Source organism: Tympanuchus pallidicinctus, unplaced genomic scaffold (genome assembly GCF_026119805.1).
Source record: "Tympanuchus pallidicinctus isolate F22 unplaced genomic scaffold, pur_lepc_1.0 scaffold9, whole genome shotgun sequence".
Classification (NCBI taxonomy): Eukaryota; Metazoa; Chordata; class Aves; order Galliformes; family Phasianidae; genus Tympanuchus; species Tympanuchus pallidicinctus.
In genome coordinates, this window is record NW_026294813.1 from 14,841,127 (window position 1) to 14,866,114 (window position 24,988).

Below are 24,988 nucleotides of genomic sequence, written 5' to 3' on the forward strand. Positions count from 1 at the left end.
GAAGGGTCTGTTGCATGGGGAACAGCTGGGGTTCTTCCGTCTGGAGAAGAGGCTCAGGGGAGACCTTAGCACTGTGCTACTCCCTGAAAGGAGTTTGTGGCAAGGGAGGGTTGGCCTCTTCTCCCATATAACAGTGATAGGACTAGAGGGAATGGCCTTCAGAGGCACTGGGGGAGGTTGAAATTGGGTGTTAGGAAAACTGTCCTACCAGAAAGAGTGGTAATGCGTTGAAGTGGGCTGCCCAGGGAGGTAGTAGCATCACCATCCCTGGAGATGTCCAAGAACTGTGGAGATGTGGTACTTAGGAACAAGGTTTAGTGGGCAATACTGATGGTGGGTAGACAGTTGGATCTTAGAGGTCTTTCCAACCTTAATGATGCTATTATTAAAGGCACTGTTATCTAAGATCCAGCCTCCCACAGCCCATCCTACCACTTTAGGAAACCAGAACTACCTGTATGTCTGGTTCTAAACACACCTGGTCAGTTAGCAGACTGGCAACAAATCGGTAATCCCAATATTCTCTTTTTATTTAAAAAAATATTTTACAAAATCAGAAGTGATGTAGGACACACATCACCACCAGATGATATGTCTCAAATCTAGATTTTGACAAACTACTGAAGTATTTGTAGCTGGAAACAGTTCCCCAACAGATCCACCACCCCCTGCATGTCCTTTGCAGCCTCCACAAATCCCCTTTAGCCAGAAGGTGCTTTGTATGTAAAACATATGACGTGAGTAGCACAACCTCAGAGTTTCCTTGCTCTCTTAGCAAAAAGTCTGCCTCTGCTGCTCTGCATTAACATCTGCTGTGTTCCACACTGGGAACAACTTTGATAGGTCCACAGGCTGTATTGGGTGTTGTGTGGATGTCTGCTCACCTGCATACACTCTCTTTTTAACTCCAGTCCCAAGAAGTCTGACTATCAGAGAGATATATCTAATCAGAAAACCATGATTCCCTCCATAAAGTGAATGTAAGTCAGAGGGAAGTGATGAATACCAACTGTCACAGCAGTTTCTTCAGACAGGTGAAGGCTCTTGGTGCATTTAGATATCTCCGTGCAAGGGAGATAACTGAGTTAGAATTTGCTCCTTTCCTACCAAGCAGCTTCTGGTTGCTGAAGCCTGGATCCAGTCCCAGCTCTGGTTTGCACTGGCTAGGCTGAAATTTAATACCATAGTTTGCAACAAGCCTCTCAAGCAGCAGGTGCAACAGAGTGGTATTTTATGTGCACTGAGATAAATGTGGGGATACAAAACCTTCTATCACAGCTTAAACCATTCCTTACAGTAACTGCTGAAACTGGGACCACGGGCAGCATGGTGTTGTGTGCAGACCAGATGAACTGGGGACATGGCTGGCCTCTTGCCATCACTGAGTGCCTACAGCAATAGCTCAGAGTCAAGGCAGAGAGCTCCCAATAAATGCCAGATGGTTAGTGTTCAAAATTCTAGGTCAGTACTAGACAATTGACTAAGTTCGTAAAAAGGAACTGAGAAAATATCACAGGCAAAGCTGCTTAGTCCTCTGCACACACACAAAAATTGCTCAGTATAGACAGCTCAGCAGCACTGCAAGACAGATCCTTGTACAGCCACACCAGCCTTCCACCCAGTAACCCACTGGTACTGGTGCAAAAAAGCTGCCAGCCATCCCAGTCTCTTGAGATCATCACCAGATCACCAGGTCCCTCTGCTGGCCGACTAATAGGATTTCGTGGAGCCTCCTGCTTTCTGGAACTGGTGGCTGAACCATCCAGAAGCAAAATAGCAGCACAGAGAAACTCTGCAGAGGCCCCTGAGCCCTTACCTAGTTCTCTGAAACTTGACCACATTGCTCAACAGGGAGGGCAAAGAGCAGCCAGATCATACTTCATCCCTTACTCTGACCAGCCACATCAGTGGAGTACAGGGCAAGACGCCCTGTGGCAGCAGTGAAATAACATCTTTCCCCCTGATATTTCTGGAGTGAGCCCATCAATTCCAATGTGCACATGCATCAGTCTGCTTTGGAGGGAAATCCATCTGGTGTTGGAGGTTCAGATGAGCCTAGCCGTGATACGAGCTTCTACATGCTAGATTTTAGAATTTGATTCGTAAGAGTGCCTGAATTTCTTTTGACCTTCTATTTTAAGTCTAAATGAAATGGCTGGTGCTCAGCTAAAAAACCTGAGATGGCTGTGAGGACAAAGATCTTCCACAAGAGCAGATTTGCATCATAGACAGGGCAGACTGATGAATATCAACTCTTTGTTCCTTGACCAAGCGGGAACCTCTCTGAGCTTGCAGCACCTTCTGACTGAATGTGGAGGAACAGGGTGGTTGGGGGATACTGGCCTTCCTTTGAGAAACGTGATCAACCGTTGGTTTGAAAGGAGGTTACTTCCAAATCATCCTTTCCAAAGTGCTTGTGTACAGAATAGTCAAAAGGCTATAGAATTACATATGTTGTGAAGGCTAGGGGTTTGCGAGTTGTATGGCTGGACCTAAGGCACATCTGGGGTCCATACTATCACCCCAGTATTATGGCCAAGAGTGGATTCCCAACAGACCCAAAGGCACATGATTAGAAAAGACACTGCCAATTCAACCTTTTCCTCAGTCTGGACTTCACTTTGCTCTGAGGTATATATAGATAAAAAAATGGTGAGCTTTACAATCTTAAGGAGTGAAGGGGCCTCCTGCAGCATGTTCTCCTTGCTCCAAAGGAGGCTCTTAGGGATACTGCATGGCAGTTTTGCTTCCCCTGCTCCTCCTTCCCCAGGAACAGGACACAGCTTTGGGAGAGGAGCTGAATCCAGAGAGTGCACATGGGAGAGAGGCCTAAGTACTTGCTTAGGTAGTCCTTCCCACCAGCCCTTTGGTTTGCTTTGGTTTGGTTGATTTTGGTTCTTACAGTCCCTTCTGCTTGTATTTGTCACTATTGGGTGAAAATGTTCCGGTTGTGGCAAAAGGTGATTTTGGCCGCATGTTTCTTCCAGACATGATGAGTGCCCCAAAGCCGTGCTGGTGGGAGAAGGCATAGCCCGAGCGACGTGTGCTGGTCCGACGCAGGCGTCTCTTGGGGGACGGTGGGGGTGGCCTCTTTTTAGCTTCTTTGATCTTGAGTAGGACCTGAAAATCAGAAAATGAAACAGAACACGTGGCAAATGCGCTGCTATCCACAAGCACAGTAAAAGAGGAGCAAAGAAAGGAGAGAAAAAAGAAGGCTTCAAACCCAAAAATGATTAACAAAACAAGAGGATCGTGGGAAGGACTGCAGATCAGGAACTGAACTTGCCAACCTAGAAAAGGGTGAAAACTAATCTTATTCTAAAGGGCACTGCTGGTAGTGTTGTCTGTAAGACATGGGAGAGGATGATTTCTGCTCTGTGAAACCTTGGTTGTGGCATTGCCTCAGCTCTTTTAGGGACTTCAGTCAAATTCCCCAACATGCAGAAGTCATTGCAACAACAGCCGAAAGTCCAGAAAGCAAGATCTGTACGGAATTGTTGAACACAGAGCACTTGAGGGAATCTCCAATATGTACAAGGTTTTTATGATGGTGGTGATCAATGGATTTTCATATCCTTTGTCAGAGGGGAGAAATATGTTGCACTTTATTTGCAGACAGGAGGCTGTCTGTCCCCATGTGGCTCAGGATAATCCCCTATTGCCTCCCTTTGGCCCTGCTGCCTGGGGCAGCGCTAAAGATATTTGGTTCTCTAAGGGTCAGTTTTGTATATAAGTTCCTTTTGTGCTGCCAGCTGGGGATTTCTATACAGCAGGAAACAATCCTCTCCTGTGACAGTTCATTTCCCAGAGTAGGAAAAAACAATAAAGTGGTTTTGCACTATTGATGCTCACTCAATGCACAGAGACTGGCATTTTGGGCCACAGTTATGTCTGCTCAGCTAAAGAGTAAATTCAGCCCATGTCTGCACATCGGAACTTCCTCTTTGTCTCAAGGACCATCCTACCTAGCACCCACCTTCCCCTCTGCAAGGGCTGAGCATTCCCCCTGCCTCTTCCTCAAACAGCCCTGGAGCACCCTAGGAGATCTGTGAGCATCCCAAGGATAATCACAGAATCATAGAACCGCTTAGGTTGGAAGGGAACTTAAAGGTCATCTGGTCCAATTTCCCTGCAGTGAACAGGGATGAAGGCCCCGCAGCGAGGTGCAGGAAGAGGAAGGGAGCACGAGGTGGCAGCAGCATTTAGCAGATGCTCCTGTTTGAGACTAAGGTCGGAGAGCTGCAGGGATGCTGATCTTGTGCAGGGGTCGTTCGCTGTGCTGAGCTGTGTGCTCACTCCATCTCTCCCAGCCTCCTCTTGCCCTAACGGTCTCACCTCCAGACTCCTGGGAGGTGGTTTCGGAGGGGCTACAAATGAAGTAACTTCTGAAATCAAAAAATCCCCAGCAAGATGGATGCTGTGTTGAGGGCTGTGGTCTGCCAGGCAAAAAGTTCTGCAGTACGAGGGCAAGAGGACTGAAATACACTGCTCCTTTGCTGCCAAGCCACAGGACTTAAACCCTGCACCTAAAAATAGTGCTGCTTCCTCACTCCAGTGCAATCCAATCCGCATCTAAATAATCTCAGCTTCAGTCCCAGCTGCAGGTGGCTTAAGCAGTGCCAAAAGCCAAATTCAGCTTTCCTGCTCAAGGGACTGGGAGCCAGATGGATGGCAAGCACTTGCACCTGCGGGGATGTGCGCTCCAAGCAGTGCCAGGCCCCTGCAATATGGCTCTGCAATAAGCCTGGCTGGTAGGAAGAGGGTTTCAGGCTTACTAAAATGCCTCCTTACTTTATCACTGGCAGTTGGCCTTAAGAGAGCCTTCAGGAATCGGAAGCCAACGACGGGCAGCACACAGAGGGCAATGCTGAGGAAGATTGCTAGCCACACGTTGGGTTGGCTGAGAGTGTTTCGAGCAGTACCTGAAAAATAAACGATTGAAAGCATATCAACAATATGTCTCACCATCATTCTATTCAATGCCACGATTCAATCACTCTGTCACTCCAAAACACTGGGAAACTGACCAAAATGGCTTCAAGCACCAGGGGAGATTTAGGCTGGACTTGACTGAATACTGCTTGTCTGAAACAGTGGTCAGGCTCTGGAATGGGTCAGGGGAGGTGGTGGAGTCACCAACCCTGGAGGTGTTCAAGGAATGTTTGGATGTTGTATTTAGAGATATGGTTTAGTGAGAACTATTGGTGACTGGTGGATGGATGGACTGGATGATCTTATAGGTCTTTTCCAACCTTGGTGATTCTGTGATTCTGTGTGATTCTGTGAAAATATAAAGTAGACACCTTCTCCAGCAGTGAAATGAACTTGCTGCAGAGGACAGCAATATCATTATCACTGAGATGAGGAAACTGGAAGGTAACATCCAAACTCAATCTCTCAGACAGAGAGGTATGTTAAAGAGTCAAATCAAGTGCAGAAGATTGATGTAAGTGTTCAAGACATCTGTAGCAGCAATTCAACCCTCCCAAATTTTTCCAAGATGCTGGTGCAAAAGGAAGAACCCTTCTTAATTTCAGCACTGTTTCCCTAAATGGATGGGATCACAGCTCGTTAGGAGTGTGCGTTGCTCTGGGTGTGCATCTAATGGATCTGTGGGCAAACTAGCTGCCACGTCTGACACTGCTGTGTTCTTTGAAACTGAAGTGCTGGCTTTTGGCTCCTCTGAAAACTGAAGGAATGTAGGAATATAGAAAACAGTCTATAAAACCCTCATTACAGTGTTCAATGACGTTGTTGGTAGTAAAGTTGCTGAGTGTCTTCACTTGGCCAAATTCTGTCAATTCCAGTAAAATAAGTAAAAAAGTTTTCCAAGTGTTTCCTAGAAACACTTTCCTTAGACGTGGTTTCAGACTAAGACCTTATTAAGCAGCATTCAGCATTATGGATGATTTGACCTCAGCAGCACCAACAGAACAGCAGATAGAGAAACCCCTGGCAAGTGAGTTACCAGCTGTCTTTGGAAACTCAGCAGACACTCTACCTTCTCACATTCAGCACTTTTGATGTTAAAAGCCATCTTACCATCTGCTTGGAAGACACACTGCAGGCACTGACTGAAATCTAAGAAATTTCTAAAATGGCCATGCAGCAAATATGGGCAGAACTGGTCTTGGGTCAGCAGACCATCCAGAAATAAATGTATTGATTTGTACAATGATCCAAGATGTGAACAAAAAGCTTTGTGCTATCAGGAGTAAAATCTCCTAGCAATGGCACATCAGTGGATACACAGAACCATTAAAAACATCCAAATTACTTTTCTAATCTTTCATCTTCCCCCTGGTTAAAGTCTCATGAGACATTCATTTTTATGGTATTTTTTCCTTTTTCACAAGTTCAGAAACTTTTTATGCAGAGATGAAAATTGATAATCAGCAGTGGCATTTCTTTATTCTTGAGTATTTGCTGTCTAAGCTCACCATTGTCCTATGGCATCTAAATACATGTTGTGTTTCTGTGTCTTTCTACACTAACACATCAATTTGTTTATGACATAACATGCATCCTTCTGCAAACAAAATGCTGCCAGACACCTATAAGCATTGGATATCTGGAAACAGAATGTAAAAGTGTAGCTGAAAGTGTTCCAGCCAGCTCAACAAGTTTATTTCAGGGATCATTCCCGTGGCTGTGTGAGAATGTGCATTATTCTGCAAGGAAGTGAATATGGTGCATGTTCACATGGATGGATGGGACTCTAAGTAAGCTTTTGTGGCTGCCTCCAGAAGTACCCTGCCGTTTCTTGTGAAACAGGCCATCATTATACTCTAGCATATTACTGCCTCCAGAGAGGCAAGGACCCATACTAGAAGCACTTAGCAGAGTTAAGCTCCACTGTATAATAGTTTTGAGTACAATGCAGGTTTGCCCAAGTGCTTACCAACAAATGGGAATGAGGCTGGGAGGATCAGGTACATGCCATCACTGTACATGGTGAAGGTGATGGCAAAATAAACAGAAAGGCTGCCCCAGATGAAGAACTGGTTCACAACTGTCCAGTAAGAGGTGTCCAAGCCAATCTGAAAGAGCAGAGCAGTATAAATGCCCTTATTATTTAAAAGATATTTAAAAGATATTAAAAGATTTTATGTATGTCATCCGTTATTCTGTGTGCTGATTAAAAAGCCACTTGTCTGGCTTTAGAATCACAGCTAATGAGATGTGGCTGCTCCAGGGGAAGGGCGCAATAGCATCTTTCACTCATGTCAACACCAAAACATCTCCAAACACTGAAGCACACAGGACAAGGCAAGATAATATACAATCTCCTTCTTGGTGTGTCCTTGGTGTGGAAGACAGCTGGAGATCTTGTCCTCCAGTTTGTACCCCTACCCCCAAGACAGTTGTTCATTCAGTCCTCACTCCAAGCCTTAGATAATAACAAGCCTTAGTTAGAATGCAGGAAGACCTTTCAGGGCAAGCGTTACTGCATTTGCCCTCTTATCAAAAATTCACTAGTGGCCAGTAGTAGAGACAGGATACTCACATCAAAAAAGCCATATTTACAACCCCACTCCAAACTATGATCTTCCATCAGAAGCTAGAAAGAGCCTACAAGACCTCAGAAAGCAGAAACCATTTTCTAGAGAGGTATGAATGATTTGCTTTTCTGTTGAGAAATTTCTCTCATCATTCCAATACCATCTGAATGCTGTAGCTCCAAGTCCTAGCAGTTTCTTTCACTAAGCCCAGTTCTAGCTTCTGCACCACACATGAGATCTCACTATGATGGAGTCCCCATAAATAACTGCCTGCTGGCAGACACAGTCCTGTGGTTCAAGCACATCCAAGAAAACTGGAATGAGGTCTTTTCTATTTCCAGCCTTAACCACCTTCTCCACAGTGACAGCAAACTTCCCAAGGCAAAAACTCTGCCTTCCTGCGGCTGTGATTTCTGCGGCAGAAAAATCTATTGTTCTGTAAAACTGAGGAGAATAAGCTGGTGTCACAAGAATATACACAAAAAATACTTTTGCAAGAATTGAAGATGCAGCAGCAAACAGAATGCTATCAGAATGCCAAGTGGCCCTTCAGAGGCTGCCTTCTTAAAACAGATTCTTAAATACAGTCAGTACAGTTACCTGTACAGACACCACAATCAGTAAGCAGGTCTGGGCCATCAGGGCGAAGGACTGGTAGTCAGCAATGGCTTTCCCATCACTTCTCATCGTATTGTACATGGCCCCATAGGGGATAAAGAAGAGAATGAGGGAACTGTAGATGCCTTGCAACATGCACTTGATAAACACTGTTTTGTTAAAATACAGGTTTTCCTGTCCAGGCAGATATAGCTGTGGAAACAGCAGGCTCCAACGGTCATCCACGTCCTGAAAACAGAGAGAAGATGGTCACATTTGCAGGCCCCTTCCCAACCAACCACACAGGACCACTTAAGATTGCCATGTCCCCTTATGTCCATTTCCATGAGAAAAGGCTCATCAACCAATTCACTCAGTTCAGTGACTAGCATGCCACATATTGAGGTCACCTAGACTTGTTTTCCATCCCAAATTTCACCATTCTGTGCTGAAAAATCTGACAAGTGTTGGGAAAAAAAAAAAAAAAAAGTACATTTCATCTTAATCAGACTGTATGCCCAATTCTCCTAGGGGTTTCCTGGAAGCTTAACAACAGAAAACACCATTCTGGCTGTGTTTCTATTGAGGTAGAAATATGTGTGTGAAATACATGTATATGTGAAATTACTGTAGGAAGGCTTAACCTGGACCTCCTGGATAAGAGGATCCTCAGAGCTGTATGTCATCCTTTATTCTGTGTGCTGATTAAAAAGCCACTTGTCTGGCTTTAGAATCACAGCTAATGAGATGTGGCTGCTCCAGGGGAAGGGTGCAATAGCATCTTTCACTCATGTCAACACCAAAACATCTCCAAACACTGAAGCACACAGGACAAGGCAAGATAATATACAATCTCCTTCTTGGTGTGTCCTTTTTTTGTGCTCTGAGGTCTCACTGGCAGGAATCTGTTTTAGGGACTATCACAACAGCTAGCCAAAGAGCTATCTGTTTTTGCTTCTCTGAATCAACTCAAAGTACCCAGACACAAAACGCCTATAAAAATAATGTGTGAGTGATCAAAACAGTACCTGATCGAAAAGGCTCATTCCTAGCACTGGGAGGGAGGTATATGCCAGATTGTAAAGCGTGATGAACCACTGATCATAGACAGTCTGAAGGGAAAAAAAAGCAGAGCATCATGTTAGGAGAACGCTGCCTTTTCCATCTCTTGACAAGATTACACAGTTATAAAAGCAGTCTCCTCCTTGTAGATCTGCCTGAACATGGTCCTGCTGAAGCAAGGGTTGGACCTGCTGGACGTAGAGGTCCTGCCAATTTCAATCGCTTTGTAATTCTGTTAGGTAGATGCTGGAGCATCCTGACTGCAGATACTATTGAGACCAAAAGTATAGCAAGACTTGAGCTCAACAGCCCTAACCTGCTCACTACCAGAAGGTGAGGAGCATGCAAGAGAAGGATGACTTTATGTCAGCCCTGACTGCTAAGCACTCACTACTGCCCACAGTCACAAGAGCTCCTTGACCTAACCTAGTAAGGCTCTTCTTGCATGTTCACGAAAATCATAGGTCCTACACAGATCTGCACCACAGTGGTCAGGCTTTGGGTAATCTGCATCCTACTTTGATGGCTGTAATCATTTTGGACACTTTCAAAAATCCCAGGAGGCGCCTACATTCTTCATAAGGCAGTTAAATGTCTTTAGGCATCTTTCCTTTATCAGCAATACTGTATCAGTTTTGTACAAGCTGAAGACAGAATTGTGTGCATTATAGTAAGGGAGAACTGGTTTAGTTTACTTTTATTTAAAATATTTGCAGGCATTTTCCTTGGAAATGCTAAACACGACCATGAAAACAGAGGAGCTGACCTACCTGAGCTGAGAAGCCCGAGAAGAACCCATACCAGAAATGCACTAACGTGAAAGCAAAATTCTTATAGAAGAAGTACTTGAGGAACTTGCACATGCGGATGTAGGACCAGCGTCCGTGGACCAAGAGCAGGCGTTGCAGGTAGCGGAACTGCGCAAAGGAGAAGTCACTGGACAGGACTGCCTGCATCCCCTCCTGGCCACTGATACCAACCCCGATGTGGGCAGCTGCAACAAAGAGGTTATTGGTCACGTCAGGTTGGATATCAGGAAAAAGTTATTCTAGGGAAGAGTGTTGAGGAGTTGAGGAACAGGCTGCCCAGGGAGGTGGTGGATCCCTAGAGGTGTTCGACAAACGCGGAGATGTGGTACTGAGGGACACGGATGAGTGGGCAATACTGGTTATAGGTGGACGGTCGAAACAGATGATCGCAGAGCTCTTTTCCAACCTTAATGATTCTATGAGCCTATCATCCTATGTGAGTACAGCGAGGGCTGTGCTAACCCCATTGCTTAGATGAATTACTCATCCTGAGACACTGTGTTAATTCCATCCCAGACTGCTTGAAAAGTCCTACGTCAAGATATTCAGGAAAAAAAGTAAGTAGAGGGTACTAATTCTTTCAGCACTGTTACGATTTTGGCTGCATTGATTCATTTTTAGTAACTGACTTGTACTACCTGAATAGAGCTACATTCTCTGCGACAACACATTTTATTTTCCAACAGCACAAATCATTGCTGCTGTTATAAATACTTTTAATTTCTGTTGACACATGAATAATTGTATTTACATGCGTAAAAATCCTTCCAACAGCCTTAAAACATTGCTTCAGACAAGCAAAACTTTCAAACTGTCAAATGTTTCACAGATTTATCAGACACAGTAGTATAAGGCTAACTGTAGCCTTTACGTTTCTTGGGCTTTATTAGTTCAATCATATAATTAGATAGAAGAGACACATCTCTTTTAATAGCAGCCTGGGTTTATTAAACATGGACAAAAGTTTAATATGACAGCTAATTATACAGCTGTAACTAACGAGCAAGCAATCTTGATGACTAAGGGTTGGTGAGATTCAGAAGTTTCCACGGAACAGCGAGTTGATAAAATCCCAAAGTCCCAACCCTCTTGTAGTGGCAGCGTTAGTTTCTAATTATCATTTTACACTTTTTAATTTGCTTTTCTTATCCTTCCTTGACTGGCTGCCTGACTTATCTCCCTTGAAGCTCCCTACTTAGCCTTTTCTTTCTTAATTAAACAGCTCCAGTTAATCAATTCTTGCAAATTAACACAAGAAGATTAGCAATAGGCCCTTCTGAATAATCTTAATTTAATTATACATAGTTAGGGGATTCTTTTCATAAATTCTTTGAGGAAATGCAGCACCAAATGATGCTCAAGGATAAAGGAGCCTAGAGGCCTGTGTTTTATAACACGCGTGAGACAAATGACAAAGGGCCCCACTAAGTGGAAATGTTAAAAAAAATCCTGCGACACTGTGCAGATTATTTAAAGCTGTGGAGATTTCCTTCTGCATGGCACATAGGCCACCCTGAAACAAGTTTGTTTGTTGTTTGCATTACCATCATGATGATGGCAGGCAGTCATACAGGTGGACTTGCACCCCAGCGAGCTTCAGGTCTATTATAAGGTGCATCATTTTTCTGGAGCATGCTGGCTTGTAGGAGGCGACGCAACGCTGGCTCTCAGCCCTTACTCACTTTTGATCATACTGACATCATTGGCACCATCTCCAATGGCCAGGGTCACAGCTTTCTTGTACTTCTTCACCAGCTCCACCACCTGGGCCTTCTGCAGCGGAGTCACCCGGCAGCAGATCACCACCTTGCACATGCACGCCGTTCGCACCAGCTCCAGTTCCAGATTCCCTTCCAGCGCGTAGGCCTGAGAGCAAAAGACAAAGATGTTTCCTAGTAGCTTGTGTCAGACCAGCAGTGAGATCTGGAGTTTTCCCATCCAGCACAAGGGGAGCATGAGGTACCTGAAAATGCTGAGCTTAGAAGAACCTGAGAAAGCAAAGCACAGTTGGATTTCTGATTACCCCTGCAGTTCTACCAGAGAAGGCTTAACAATTCATATTTCTTTCAAATTGTGGTTTTTGGCTCTGTTCCTTGATGTTTTTCCTCCATAGACATTCATGGATGGAATCTACTTAGCTTCAGCTTATTAAGTGACATGGTCTGGAGAAGTCACAAGCATTGGTAAGTGGTTGGACTAGGTGATCTTACTGGTCTTTCCAACCTTAATGATTCTATGATTTTCTCATTACCCATTACAGCAAGCCCACAGTCCTTCCACTGTAAGGCAGACCATCCTTTGGCCAGATGTCCAGATGTCCTTTTTTTCTTTCTGTTTAAGAGTCAAGAGCTTTAAAATACTGGGTTATCAGAATCCTCCTTCCTTCCTGTCAGTGGCAGGGAGACAATGAAAGAGACCTGTTCTTGATTTGGTTTTAGTGCATGTACCAGTGATTGCAGCCAGAAATGGGTTTTGCTACAGCATCCTGCCCACACAGCATCAGGAACAGCTGTGTTTCACACAGAAACTCGGCTACTGGCATGGCGCAGAGATCAGCTAGTTATATGATGCTGCTTCTTTGCCCTGTTCTTTCTCTAAGTCTCAGCAAGACTATGTGTACACAGTACCAGTAGACAGGGGACAAAGCACTGGCCAGATGCTCTGTTAAAGTGGGATGCTAGCAGGAGAGTTACCACTCTTCAAGCCTTCTATTTCTATTTCATAGAAATAAACCACATCTAGTGATAAGATTTTTGGATAGTAATTAGCAGGGCTGATATAGAGCTGGGAGTTAAATTTACTGGATTGCTATTAAGAGGTAGCAACTGTCAATCCATCCCACCATGCCTACTAACCACGTCCCTCCAGCGACGGTGACTCCACCACCTTCGTGGGCAGCCCGTACCAAAGCACTATCACTTTTACTGAGAAAACATCTGAGCTGAGATACTCTTCTGTGAATTCTTTTACCTGTTCATATCAGGGTGGATCGGCATTCCCTGGGCTCAGAAACCCTAACTCTCTTATTTCTCATCTGCGGTCTCTAGATCATGCATGATCTTACAGATTTCTTTGCATTCTCTCTCCTGTTGGCCTACAATTTTCTAATAAAAAAAAAAGGGCAAGTGACTTGCATTATTTCAGCTACAGCTTCACTGATGCCAAGCATCAGCGAGCAGGAGGGTTTCTTTGCAAGTGTTACAGGTGATGCTTTTACATCCATATGTCTGATCTTGTATGTGCACAGCTGATTGTGTGAAAGTGGAGAACAATGCACTTGTTCTTCCTGAATTGCATTTTCTATGTTTTTCAAGATATTTCTCCAACTTGCCAAAATTATTTCCAAATCTAATCTTGAACTTCTTGCATCATGCCTGCAGCTCCTCCCAGTGTGGTGTTACCTGCAGGTTTAAGAAGTCTGCTTTCTTTGGAAGCAGTTAATTAAAATACTAAGTATTGAATAGATGTGGGTAGCCCTCTATAAATGTCACTGTTGCTTCATACCCACAGTGGGCTCATAAAAGCCATACTTTCCAAGCAGCCTTGCATTTGTCACATAAAAAACTTAATCAATACCATATTACTTCAGCTTGCTTGGAAAAACATCACAGGGAGCACTGAAGAATTTATTAGTCAAGTTTTATGACATATATTCTATCTTTATCAGATATATGTATTTATCAGATATATGTATTTACGATCTTGGCATACTTGAAATACATGTTTGATGCTATCTTATTTTCTTGGCACATCCACTGACTGCCTGAATATTTTTCCACTATATTTCTGTAAGAATAACAGATCTGCCTACTGCTCAAGCTCACTGAGCATCAGGTCCAGCTTCTTCCTGCTCCTTCTGAAGTCTTGCTCATCACCTTTGATGCCTCAAGTAATCACTGGAGCTCATCTTCAGGTAGGGAAAAAAAACAACACCAAAACATCACACGCAGGTAAAAAAAAGCAAACCTCTGTGCTCAGTTGCTAATTTTTAAACATTTTCAGACTTCCAGTACATCTCAAACTTAAGTTTTTAGGAACACTGAGTCCTACCATGACTCTGGACTTCCTTACCAAGCTGTGGCCATTGATAACCAGACCATACACCCCATTTGCTTGTTCATCAGGTAGAAGCTTTAGATTTTTGGAAGATTTTTCAATCTGAATGTTGATTTCATCACTGTCCAAAAAGGAGTCTGGCTTCATCTTTCTCCTTGCATTCCTGAAAAAAAAAAAACAGAATAAGAATTAAAATCTTGTAGACATATATGATGTACTAAACCAGCTTTATGATGTTAGGAATTTGGAGCTTCCCTTTGTTAGTTTAGTTCAATTTTTCCTGCATCCTTACCACAACATACATTGTTTAGCTGCTGCTTTTTGTGCACATCACCCATATGCTTATGAAAGTCTACAAAGCATTTTCTAAATCTGTGCTGATCTGAAGTCAAACAACTGATCTGAATGTCACAAAAGACCATATTCCAAAGGGATCCCAAATTTCTTCGCATGTTGTTTGTCAGTCACCTCCTTAAAGAGAAAAGCGTTGAAAAAAATTCCAGTTTTCCTCCATGTATCTACTGAAGAGGCTATAGAGGAAGGCAGATTTCCAGATAATGCCAGAGCAGGATCATATCCAAGCAAACAAATTACAACGTGAATGAACAACAGTTGCAGTAGAGCAACAGCACAGATCAAGCCTGAAGCCAAAGGCTTTGTGGCTCCTCATCACTTCTCCAATGTCAACTGATGCTGACTGCATGACTTTGCTGCCTCATTCAGTGATATAGATTTGAACTCTTGGAACAAGAAGCTACAGAGTTTACCCTCACAGAAGATTTCTACACTGTGTCTATCTGGTAGGTCTTCCAGGGAGGCAGCTAATCAAGCTCTCCTGAAACGAGCTACACCAGGTAAAGCATCCAGGGGAAAATAAATCAATGAACAACAACAAAAAGAGAACACCACAAAATACTGGCCATTCCATCGTCAGTGCACAGTAACGAAGCTGTACATTTCAACCATTTACCTGAGCTCATTAAGTACATCCTCAGAAGTGCTGCCTTCAATAACGAAGACATCTGCCATGTCATCATACAGCAAGTTGCAGGAGTAACCGATATTCATTGCCGTCTCTGGGAAAGAAAGGCAGGAGAGATTACCCACCTTAGCACTCCAAACCCACCTACAGTCTGTGTCTTAGATGGGTGTAGCAGGTCTCTAGCTGGGTTTTAGAAGACCACAGAAGGAAAGAAATCTACAGAAAAACTAAAAAAAGCTTGAAATGCCCTTTGGTCAACACACTTGGAGCAACTAAAACATTTCGTGTTGCCTCCAAAATTTTTTTTCAGGATACTGAAGTTTCCATCCCCTATCTCTATTGCCACCCTAAAAGGGAAAACACAGCCCCAAATCAAAGCGCCGAAGAAGAATATCAAGACTTTTTATTTAGAAAACTCCTTGGAGAAAAAAGTATTTTGTTTTTTTTTTTTTTTTCCAGAAGTAAATTTATTTCACTCTCAACATGAAAAATGAAATGCTTCATTTTTTTTTCTCAAAAATTCACTGCTCATTTCTTGGTTGAAGTGATCTGGAAACACTTTTTGCATCCCAGAAATGCCGTTGTTTCAGCAAGGTTATTATTTCTCCAAAATAATTCACTGGATTCTATTCACAGTTCTTTCCAGCATAATGAGTTTTACAGAAGCTTTTGTTTCCTCCTGTTTCTTTCTAGAATGTTAATGCCAGAAACAGAACTAAGACCAGCTTTAGCATTCAAGTTTCTTGAAAGTTATAGTTAACCTTTTCTAGCCTTCTTCAGCAAGACAGTAGACTGTATTATGGTGACACATTCACTGTCACCTCTCCGTTGCCAAGGGACACTATCTTCATACTGTTTCCATCTTCAGGTCAGGACTTAGGAACAGGCACTTCTTGCAGTTAACTGGTCTCACTGCAGCTAACTAGAGTTTTGCCTTGCTGGCACTGAAGAAAGCCCTCCATGTTTACCTTCTGTGCAGATTTTCAAAGGAGAAAGGTTGAGAATATGGATCCCAGTGGAATCATCTCATCAATGAAAGAGAAGGAGGCATCCCAAACTGTAGCCCCCTTACCTTGCTTGTCTCCAGTAAGAACCCATATCTTAATGCTGGCTTTGGCAAGAGTCTCAATGGTCTGTGGGACCCCATCTTGCAGCTTGTCCTCAATCGCTGTGGCACCTAGCAGCTTTACGGAGAACAGGGAATAGGTTAAGACTTCCCATTGTGAGTACAGGAGAAAGCATTAGATGTCCATGCAGGTAGTTAAGCAAGAACAAAAGAAACTCAGAAATAAAGTTGCACTGATTTTCATTCTCCCTCAGCAAATTTACTGTTCAAGGTACAGTTCTGATCCTGCAAATGTTGTACTGTGTAACCCTCTAGGCTCAGCTGGATCACAAACATGCAAAAAATCATTTGCCACACATGAGCACGTCTATGTTCTTCCATGTCCTCTCCACAATAGATAAAGATTTAATGCAGGAATGAAGACTTTTGGGGATTCTTGTCCCCAAATTTCCATATGCAATCTCCAGTGTAGATCTTGCACCAGACATACTGCAGCTGTTGCAAAGCATCTTCTCCAGCCTACAACACATTCATCCCAATCCTTACTCCTCACTGCCACACAGCACTAAATTCAAACTGATCAGGACACAGACCTTTGTTATTTTAAAGTTACTATTTTCTCTGTGTTTTGGAAATACTCGGTGGCTTTAAACTATTGTCAAAGGGACATGAAGGTTTCACTCTCTTTCAGGCGTAAGCGGCACCTGCTACCATACCTCCTGTTTTTGGGAGACTAAATTCAGACTCTTCTACTCCCTTGCTGACTCTGTTCTCTTGCACTCATTCTCTACCACAAACCAGGCTCCCTTACACCACTCCATTTCTCCCTGCAGCACTTTCTGGGGATAAAGTCAATCCTGTGTAGGGTACAGAGAAGGATCTGGTGTTCTACCTGTGAGCCTTTGACCTCCACAAGGACTACTCTGTCCTCCACAAGGACTACTAGTTTAGTCAGGCCGTGAGCTTCATCATCCTGAGTTACAAAGCATCTGGCTCCCTGGCTTCCCTGCTCTGAACATACCCCAGTGCTGCATTTGCACACTCTGGGCTGGAGGATTCATGTTTTCCACTACTCTACTGAGATCAGGAGGGCAGCAGGCTCTGCCCCACAGGGAGGGGGGTTCTATAGGTCAGTTTCTTCTAGGCTTACACTTACTTCTTCCCAGCTCTTGCAGTGTCCTGAGCATAAAGCTAATGGAAAGAGCAACAGTGCAGCTCCCCAGATTTCCCAGATCTCAGAAAAACACTGCTATGAGTGCAAAAGCTGAATTGTTTCCCCTCAGACACCACACATTCTTTTCATTCATTATTCACGTCTGTAAAACACAGGCAAACCCCAGGGCTGCAACAACACTCATGGAGAAAAGAATGACTTAAAGATCACAGTTCAGCTCTGCTTCAGATTGACACAAACATCTTCACGGACATCATCCCCCATCCTGCCCAAGGCTGTGAGAACAAAGGCGATGCTCTCTCTGAAATGGAGCAGGACCTGGGGATTACTCACTGCCTGCCGTTTCAAAGAGAGGAAAATAAATAGATCAGCCATTTGCAAGCACAAAGGAGAGCTATGAAATATTTGTGTCCCTGCCACCTCCCTTAGGCTCTGCTATGTCACTTCATCACGAGAAAGCTACTCCGACACCCACGTGAGATAAAATAAAACCATTCCCAGGCACTGGTGGCTGACACCCCATTGCTGGCTCCGCACGGAGGTGCCAGTGAAAACCCAGCACTGCCATATTTCAAACTGCTCCTGTCAAGCAACCCACTGAGCTGTTTGCAGCGCAGTGCTTACAGAAGTCACACTGAAGTGTCTATTGACAAACCACTATCCTCACTGCCTCCCCCAGACATTGGCCCAGTTTCCATGAAATACCAACCACTAGATCTTTTTCGATCTCTTCATATATCTCTGACAGTTTGTCTTCCCGTCCTTCCAAGGAGGTGCTTGCTTCGTGGTGACGCTTGATCCAGTCCTGAAAATATTCTTCGTCCAAGTTCTTATAAGCCACGACGAGTGTCCTCAAACCTTCCCCAGCAAACTCCTGCAAGACAGTGGTGGGGCAGAAGAGGTCAGTTTCCTTGCTCTGCTTTGCAGAGGACTCTCTGAAAGCAAGGAGCTATTTGTGAAAACTTCTTACCTAATGTCTGCAGAGGAAGGGTGAAAACCCACACCTGAGTCTACAAATCTACAAGTCTACAAAATGTTTAAAAACATTTTACATTGCTGTCCACAATCCTTGCAAAGAAAAAAAAAAAAAAAATCCTATCCAACTTTCTGGCTTTGACCTTTACATCAACCAGGCTCTTGTTTCCTGGGACCCCATTTTTCAACATGTGGTTCAGAGTAGCGAGACTTAAATTAGACACTCTGAATTCACCCTTAAATTTCAGAGCTGTGCTCAGCATGTCCAGTGGTGGGTTTAAATGCACAGTGAGGGCACAGTCATGACATCTCAGGAAGATCTTGTAAGTCTGCCTTCTGCAGATCACAGAGTCACATATCGAATTGAAGAGGTTGGAAGGGCCCTTTAGAGATCACTGAGTCCAACTCCCTGGTAAAGCTGGTTCCTCTTTACACAAACTGAAGTTTACCCCCAAAACAGGACATTCACTTTCTTTCTCCTTTGGAATTCCATAAGTACAAGCTTGAAGTAGAAATGCATCAGGGACAGAATGAAAGAATCATAGAATCGTTGAAGTTGGAATAGACCTCTAAGATCTTCTAGTTCAGTATCTAACCTATCACCAACGTTGCCCACTAAACCCTAAGAATGACATCTCCACCACTCTTGAGCACCCCCAAGAATGGAACTCCACCACCTCGTTGCGCAGTGTGTTCCAGCGCCTCACTACTCTTTCAGTGAAGTTTTCCTAGTATCCAACCTCAACCTTCCCTGGTGCAATCTAAGGCCATTCCATCTCATCCTACTGCTGACACCTGGAATAAGAGGCCAACCCCCACCTCATCACAACCTCCTTACAGATACACCACAATCACAACCCATCTCCCTGTGCTCTGACTTCTTCATCCACCACATTCCTCCTCAGGCAGTGAGCAGAGATGTTTGTGCAATTGCTCCACACCCCTGGCAAAATATTCTGTTATCTTGTGCTCTGCTCTGTATCAGCTGGAGTTGGTATCACAAGGCAAAGTAAATGTTGGCCAGATCATCCACTTCATGAGTGCATGAGACTACACCTCACTGTACATCAACCATATAAAAATCCACAAGTTTGAGAGCTGCATTTTCCATTCTGTACGATGTGGGAGAATCATTAGATGGTTTGAGTTGGAGGGATGCTAAGCACCATCTAGTTCCAACACTCCTGCCACAAAAAGGGACATATCCTCCACAAGATCACAAGTTCCACCTGTCCTGCTTGGCTTCTACCTCCTTCTCTAGAGGAATATAACTGTTGTGAATGTTGTAACCTGTATTTGACATCCATGTCATGATGCCTCAGATAATACAGAGCAGTTTAAATAGCACCTGTGATGCCTAATTTGGTATCAAAGGCTTCATTAGTTAATTTCTCTCTTCAATCTCCATGAAAAAAAAATATATTTTTATATATTTATATATACTTCTTGTTTGGGTGCTGCTTCTGAAATCTATTTTTTTGTTTAATACAAATCACATTTTCATACCTGGAGAAAATGCAACCACCAAATGCAGAGGTTCAGTGAAGAAGGAAACACTTACATTCAGGTGTTCTGTGGTTTCCTCCTTGAGAGACTCACAGGATGAATGAAGCAGTTCATAAAGAATGGTGTCAGCCCCCTTGCAGTACAAAGTCAAGTCACCTTCTGGACTGCGTACTAGAAGGAAGAGGACAAAAATTCTTCACATCTCAGGCTGAAGCAGGTGGGATTCACAGCACTTGTATCAGAACAAATGTTTTTACAGGTGTCTAAACTCTACCAAATGTTGGCAGAATCCCAGGAACCAAGACGAACTTGCTTAGAACAGAAGAGAGCATAACTACACTCAGCTTTAGAGGTTGAACACTGGTCTGAGCAGATTCTCTGTTAAGACAATATGGTCCTAACAACCTGAAATTCAGGTAGGACATCTATATTCACACATCAAGAACAATTTGTTCTGGTGCCAGTGAAGGTTCTCATAAACCTAAAATCCCAGGAAGGAAGAAAGGAGCCAAGAGAACATACATACCAATAACAGACATTCGTTTGCGGACATTATTGAAATCAAGAATAGCCAGAAGTTTGTAGATTTTTGTTTCTCCCATTTCCACAACAGTGATGGTCTCTGGTGTGCGAGCCCGGAACACAAATCCAAAGTTTCTGGCAGCAGTGACGAGGGCTCCCTCGTCGGGAGATTGGGCCTGGTACACCAAGTTACCTGCCATGCAGGAAAGAAGGTAATGTGACTTCTGCCCTGTTTCTGAACTAAATAAATACTTTTTTTTTTTTTTTTTTTTGGTCGCAATTAACTAGAATGATAGAATGATAGGATCATTAAGGTTGGAAGAAACCTCTGCAATCATCTAGTCCAACTGTTCACCAGTGATCAGTGTTGCACATTAAACAACGTTCCCAAGTACCACATCTCCACATTTCTTGAACACCTCCAGGGGTGGTACAGAATCACAGAATCACTAAGGCTGGAAAACTATGTGTGAAGTAGAGTGGTTCAAGCCATCTCCCATCTGAGGGAAGCTGTGGCACCTACAATCTCTGCACTCCAGTTACAGTAATCCCATCTTAACCACAGTCATAAATGATGGGCACAATCACTTCAGCTGCTGCCTTTGCCAGTCCTCACCTTCCTTCTTCTCTTCAGGCATGACAGTGTGACAAAGGGAGAGCAGCCGGAAGAACCTGTGTGTCGGGGCATCATTCAGCTTCACAGCTTCGACCAGGCTGTGGTCATAGAAGGCAAACTTAGGGTCAGCCAATTGGTTGTAGGAGAAGTCAACCTTCTCTGTGTTCTGTAAAAATATGGATTAGTGTTATCTATTGAGTTCTCATATACATATATAACCAGTGCCTGCCTACCCCATTCTCTTACATTTACAGAGATCTCTCTCTTGCAGAGCTGCTCATGACACAGTGATGAATCTAAGTGGGAGGTCCTGAAAGCTACTTAGTCGCAGGAGAGGACAGGCACACCGGCACTGTTCAGAGCAGCACCTGGGCTGACAGCATGGTTATCTAAAAAGATGCCTCCCTTATTGAAAGCATCATCCAGATTTCAATGGTTGTCTGGGACATGGGCACGTGGAGGCTCAATTTAAAATAATTCAAAAGGCTTTGCTCTCCATCCTCCTAAAAGCAAGTAAAAAAAAAACTGATATGGAAAAAGATAGCAGATGAGTGATGTAAAGGTTCAGCCCTGTGGGCACTGCCTACTCTTACTGTTTAAAAACTGTCTGAAAACAGGAGCCTCCAAGCACAGAAGATCACAGCGGAAAACAGGATGAAGTGTCCTGGAGGAATGTTTGGCAGAGCCTGACCAGCATGATCCCACTCTCATCCCACCCCCAGTGAGCTCAGAGTTTCCGGGATGGGAGTCACCCTGACCTGCACCAGCTGACATTCTGCACTTACACCATAAGAACACAGCCCTCCCACCTCTGCTGACTTGTGCAAGGTCCAAACACTCCAGCACTGTGGGTGTGTGGGCATCAGCCTTTCATCCCGCAGGACGCTGCTGCTGGGTGGCTGGCTGGGAGCAGACCAGCATCTCTACCCCAGCAATTCTGGGGCATTCTGCTGCTTGAAGGAGGGCAGGATGGTGGCACCTCTGACAGCACTCAGAGCAAAGAGCCAATTTCAGTTCAAGTTCTAAAGGGTCTAGGAATGAATCACAGGGATGAGGAGTGGGATTTTAATCACCGCTTTGCCATTTGCTTACTGGATTATTGCATGCAGTTTTCAGACATTTTAGGCAGTGAAATCCAATATGGGGGTTTGTACCAGCAAGCAGAGGCTGGAGAAAATGAAGAAGTCACTCATTTTCACACTCTCCAATGTTCAGACACTAGGGAAATTTGACAGTGACTTTGTTAAGGACATGAACTGAACTCCCTGATTCCCAGCCAGAACTTTAATTCATTGCTAAGGATAACAGTACCCAACAGTGTCCAAGTTTCCAATCACTATCAGTACTCAAGTGTCCAGAGGAGCTATGCATGCAGTAGGATGCCACACGAAGCTGAGAGAACAGTGCTGCCCATCCTGCAAGTTTAAAGCAGGCCTACTAGAAGGGAATGCAATTATGATAAGCCTCTGATGCCCTTAATAATGCATCTCATTGCTGTTAGGATAAGGAGGAACATGAGTACGAGTTAAGCCTGGGTGAGATGTGTCAATGCACACCTCTGCATGGTTCACAGAAAGCAGAGGATCTGCTAGCTCTTGAGCACTTACCTCGTTTATTTCTACCCGCTGACCAGACTGATCATACACATCACCTGCAAGCAAGAAAGACTGATGTTATCCCATAAACTCCAGATAACTGCAATCTCTGAGCTTCTCTACCAAAAAAAAAAAAGACAGAAGCGTTTTGAAGCTAGTGCCAAATTTAAAAGTTTCAATAAACACAAATATATGTGGAGTGGAGACTGGTGATTCATACTGATCAGATCCTGTACTAATCCATGACAAAATCCAGAGATGAGCTTAAAACTCAAAGCAGCGATCATAAAGTTGTCTGCAATTTGGGTAAAGAAGAATTTCTGCTCAGAAGTGACAGTGTTAAGATGGTGCTTTCAGGAGATTTCTCTTTCCTTTGGAATGGAAAATATTTTGGAACAAAATCCAGCTCTTGGGTCATGTTTTGCAGCAATCCCTGAGCAAAGAGCAGTTTGTGCCAAAGCCCCTTCTTCCCACACATAGATGGTATTTTCACTGAACTGACGATCTGGTCAGAGAAATGAATGACATCTCCCTTCTAGCTACAGGAGTTTCCCTACTGAAACTTCTGTCTGGACAAGAACATCTAGGAAGCTGCAGGCTGTGCCCAGGCCAGCCAGATTCAATACTTTTTGAAATAGGACTGAAACACAGAAAACTACATATTTTACAGATCCAAACTCAACTGTGGCTACTATCAATTCAAGGTACTACTACTATTACTACTCCCTCACAAAAACCCTGAGGTTGAGAAAGAAACTCAGACGCCATCTCTCCTGAGAACTATACAGCAGTTGATCCCAATGGGAACTATAATCAAAAGGCTATTAGACATCTCCTCCTTAATGGCAAGCCTAAGCCTACAGAGTATCCTCCCTGGCAGCAGAACCAATGCATCCTTTTTTCTGGCATGGCTCGCTCCAAGTGTAAAATCCAAAGTATGCTGGAGAAACAGCTAAGCATTTGGGGTGGGAGGAGTGGAGGGGAAAGGATAGACTGCCTTCTTTCTGTCTACTTCTCATTCATTTCTTGAGCAGAAAGCTCAACAAGAGGACATATGAATGTCAGTGGTTTATTGGTCAGTTTGGCCTGGTTCCATGACTAATATGTATAGTACAACCATGGCCATGAATTAGCAGGCAGAATATTTTCAAACGGCAGCACTAAGGCTGGGTAGTAGCACTGTGCAGATATTGTGTCATCCAAATATACGCCAAGCAAGATTTATAGGAAGAAGTTACTCCTTCGTCTAGGCCAACGGATAGCACTGAGAAAGAAGCACAAGCTTTTTGGCACACTCGTTCATCAGTAGGTCTGATACAGGCAACACAAGCATCAATCTACAAATAAGATGTGACTAATTTTTCTGGGGAAGACTAATGATGTTAATCAATTAGTCAGTATGTGAATTGCTAGCACCTCTAGATGTGGATGAAGAAAACTGCCTGTGGCTATGCAATGAAGGAGCCTGTCAATGACTGTTGTCATCTAATGGTGCTAACAACCATTGTTTCCCATTTTTTCTAACTCTCTACAAACTTTTCTTTCTCCTGGTAGGCTAAATAAGTTAGGATGCAGATGAATGGCCATACCATTGACACGGGCTGAAGGGCAAACTACCTGAATAGGATGTATAAAGCCAGTGCTCAGTATGTAAGAAATTGCTAAGTGCGAGAGAAAACACTGTGAGTAGTTGACAATATACCACCATGAGGAACAGCTCATTTCACAGGTAGGTAAGAGTGAGTATGTGAGGAACAGCTGGGCTCCACATTGAAAGGAAGTTGGAAGGGAGGACTGGGTGCCTTTTAGGAAATAAGAGTTTTACAAAGCTATCAATACTTGGGTAACCATATCAATAACATCACAAAGGGCTGAGATCATATAGGCAGTGATATCAGAAAAAGAGTAAATTTGGGTATAGATGTAGTAAAACTCGGATCAATGAGTGAACAAAGTAATAAAGTACAAGTTCTTTCGCTGGGTGGATTGTGGGGTTCCTACCCCATAGGTAGGTCAAAAGGAGGTCAAGGGATGGCAAAAGGGGGAAGCAAAGGAAACAACAGACAGGAAAATCATAGTAAGATACACAAATAATGCAATATCAGGACTGTCCTTGTATATCTGACCATTACAGCTTCTTACAAAACACTCTTCAAGATGTCATATTTAGTCTCTGTTAACTGAGAGGTGTGAAACCCAGAGAATAAGAGCAATGGTTAACATACCATAGGATTTGCCATTGATGGAGCACTTGTTGAAACACATGATGTTCTGAGTGAGAGTTCCTGTTTTGTCTGAGAAGATGTACTTGATCTGCCCCAGCTCTTCATTGAGTGTAGTGGTGCGGGCCTGAGCTGGTGTGTCATTCAGGGGGTAATACATCTTGCGGTCCCAGTCGATGTAGAAACTGTTACCCAAGCGTATAATCTCTACACTGGTGAAAAGAGAAAGAGAAGGCGACCAAATAGTCATTGATTTAAAGGACAAGATCTTTAGCACTATCATTAGCAATTAGAGGACAGCTTT

At 43.7% G+C, this 24,988-nt stretch overlaps 1 protein-coding gene across 3 annotated transcripts in view; it reads right to left on the reverse strand.

Annotated features, from left to right (window-relative positions):
* Nucleotides 1-508: 508 nt before the first annotated feature.
* The window catches only part of LOC128074375 (phospholipid-transporting ATPase FetA-like), a 74,298-nt gene continuing 49,818 nt past the window's right edge, over nt 509-24,988 (reverse strand). For all 3 annotated transcript variants that reach the window (XM_052670173.1, XM_052670172.1, XM_052670171.1), the window contains 16 exons: nt 24,688-24,896; nt 22,475-22,518; nt 20,868-21,033; nt 20,256-20,444; nt 19,785-19,900; nt 17,958-18,122; nt 16,081-16,192; nt 14,997-15,102; nt 14,042-14,189; nt 11,653-11,836; nt 9,932-10,155; nt 9,128-9,211; nt 8,103-8,348; nt 6,902-7,040; nt 4,792-4,922; nt 509-3,120 (listed from right to left, as the gene is read on the reverse strand). In XM_052670173.1, the coding sequence (XP_052526133.1) occupies nt 2,899-3,120; nt 4,792-4,922; nt 6,902-7,040; nt 8,103-8,348; nt 9,128-9,211; nt 9,932-10,155; nt 11,653-11,836; nt 14,042-14,189; nt 14,997-15,102; nt 16,081-16,192; nt 17,958-18,122; nt 19,785-19,900; nt 20,256-20,444; nt 20,868-21,033; nt 22,475-22,518; nt 24,688-24,896 (2,485 nt within the window). In that variant the 3' untranslated portion in view covers nt 509-2,898. The remainder of the gene's footprint in view (nt 3,121-4,791; nt 4,923-6,901; nt 7,041-8,102; nt 8,349-9,127; nt 9,212-9,931; nt 10,156-11,652; nt 11,837-14,041; nt 14,190-14,996; nt 15,103-16,080; nt 16,193-17,957; nt 18,123-19,784; nt 19,901-20,255; nt 20,445-20,867; nt 21,034-22,474; nt 22,519-24,687; nt 24,897-24,988) is intronic.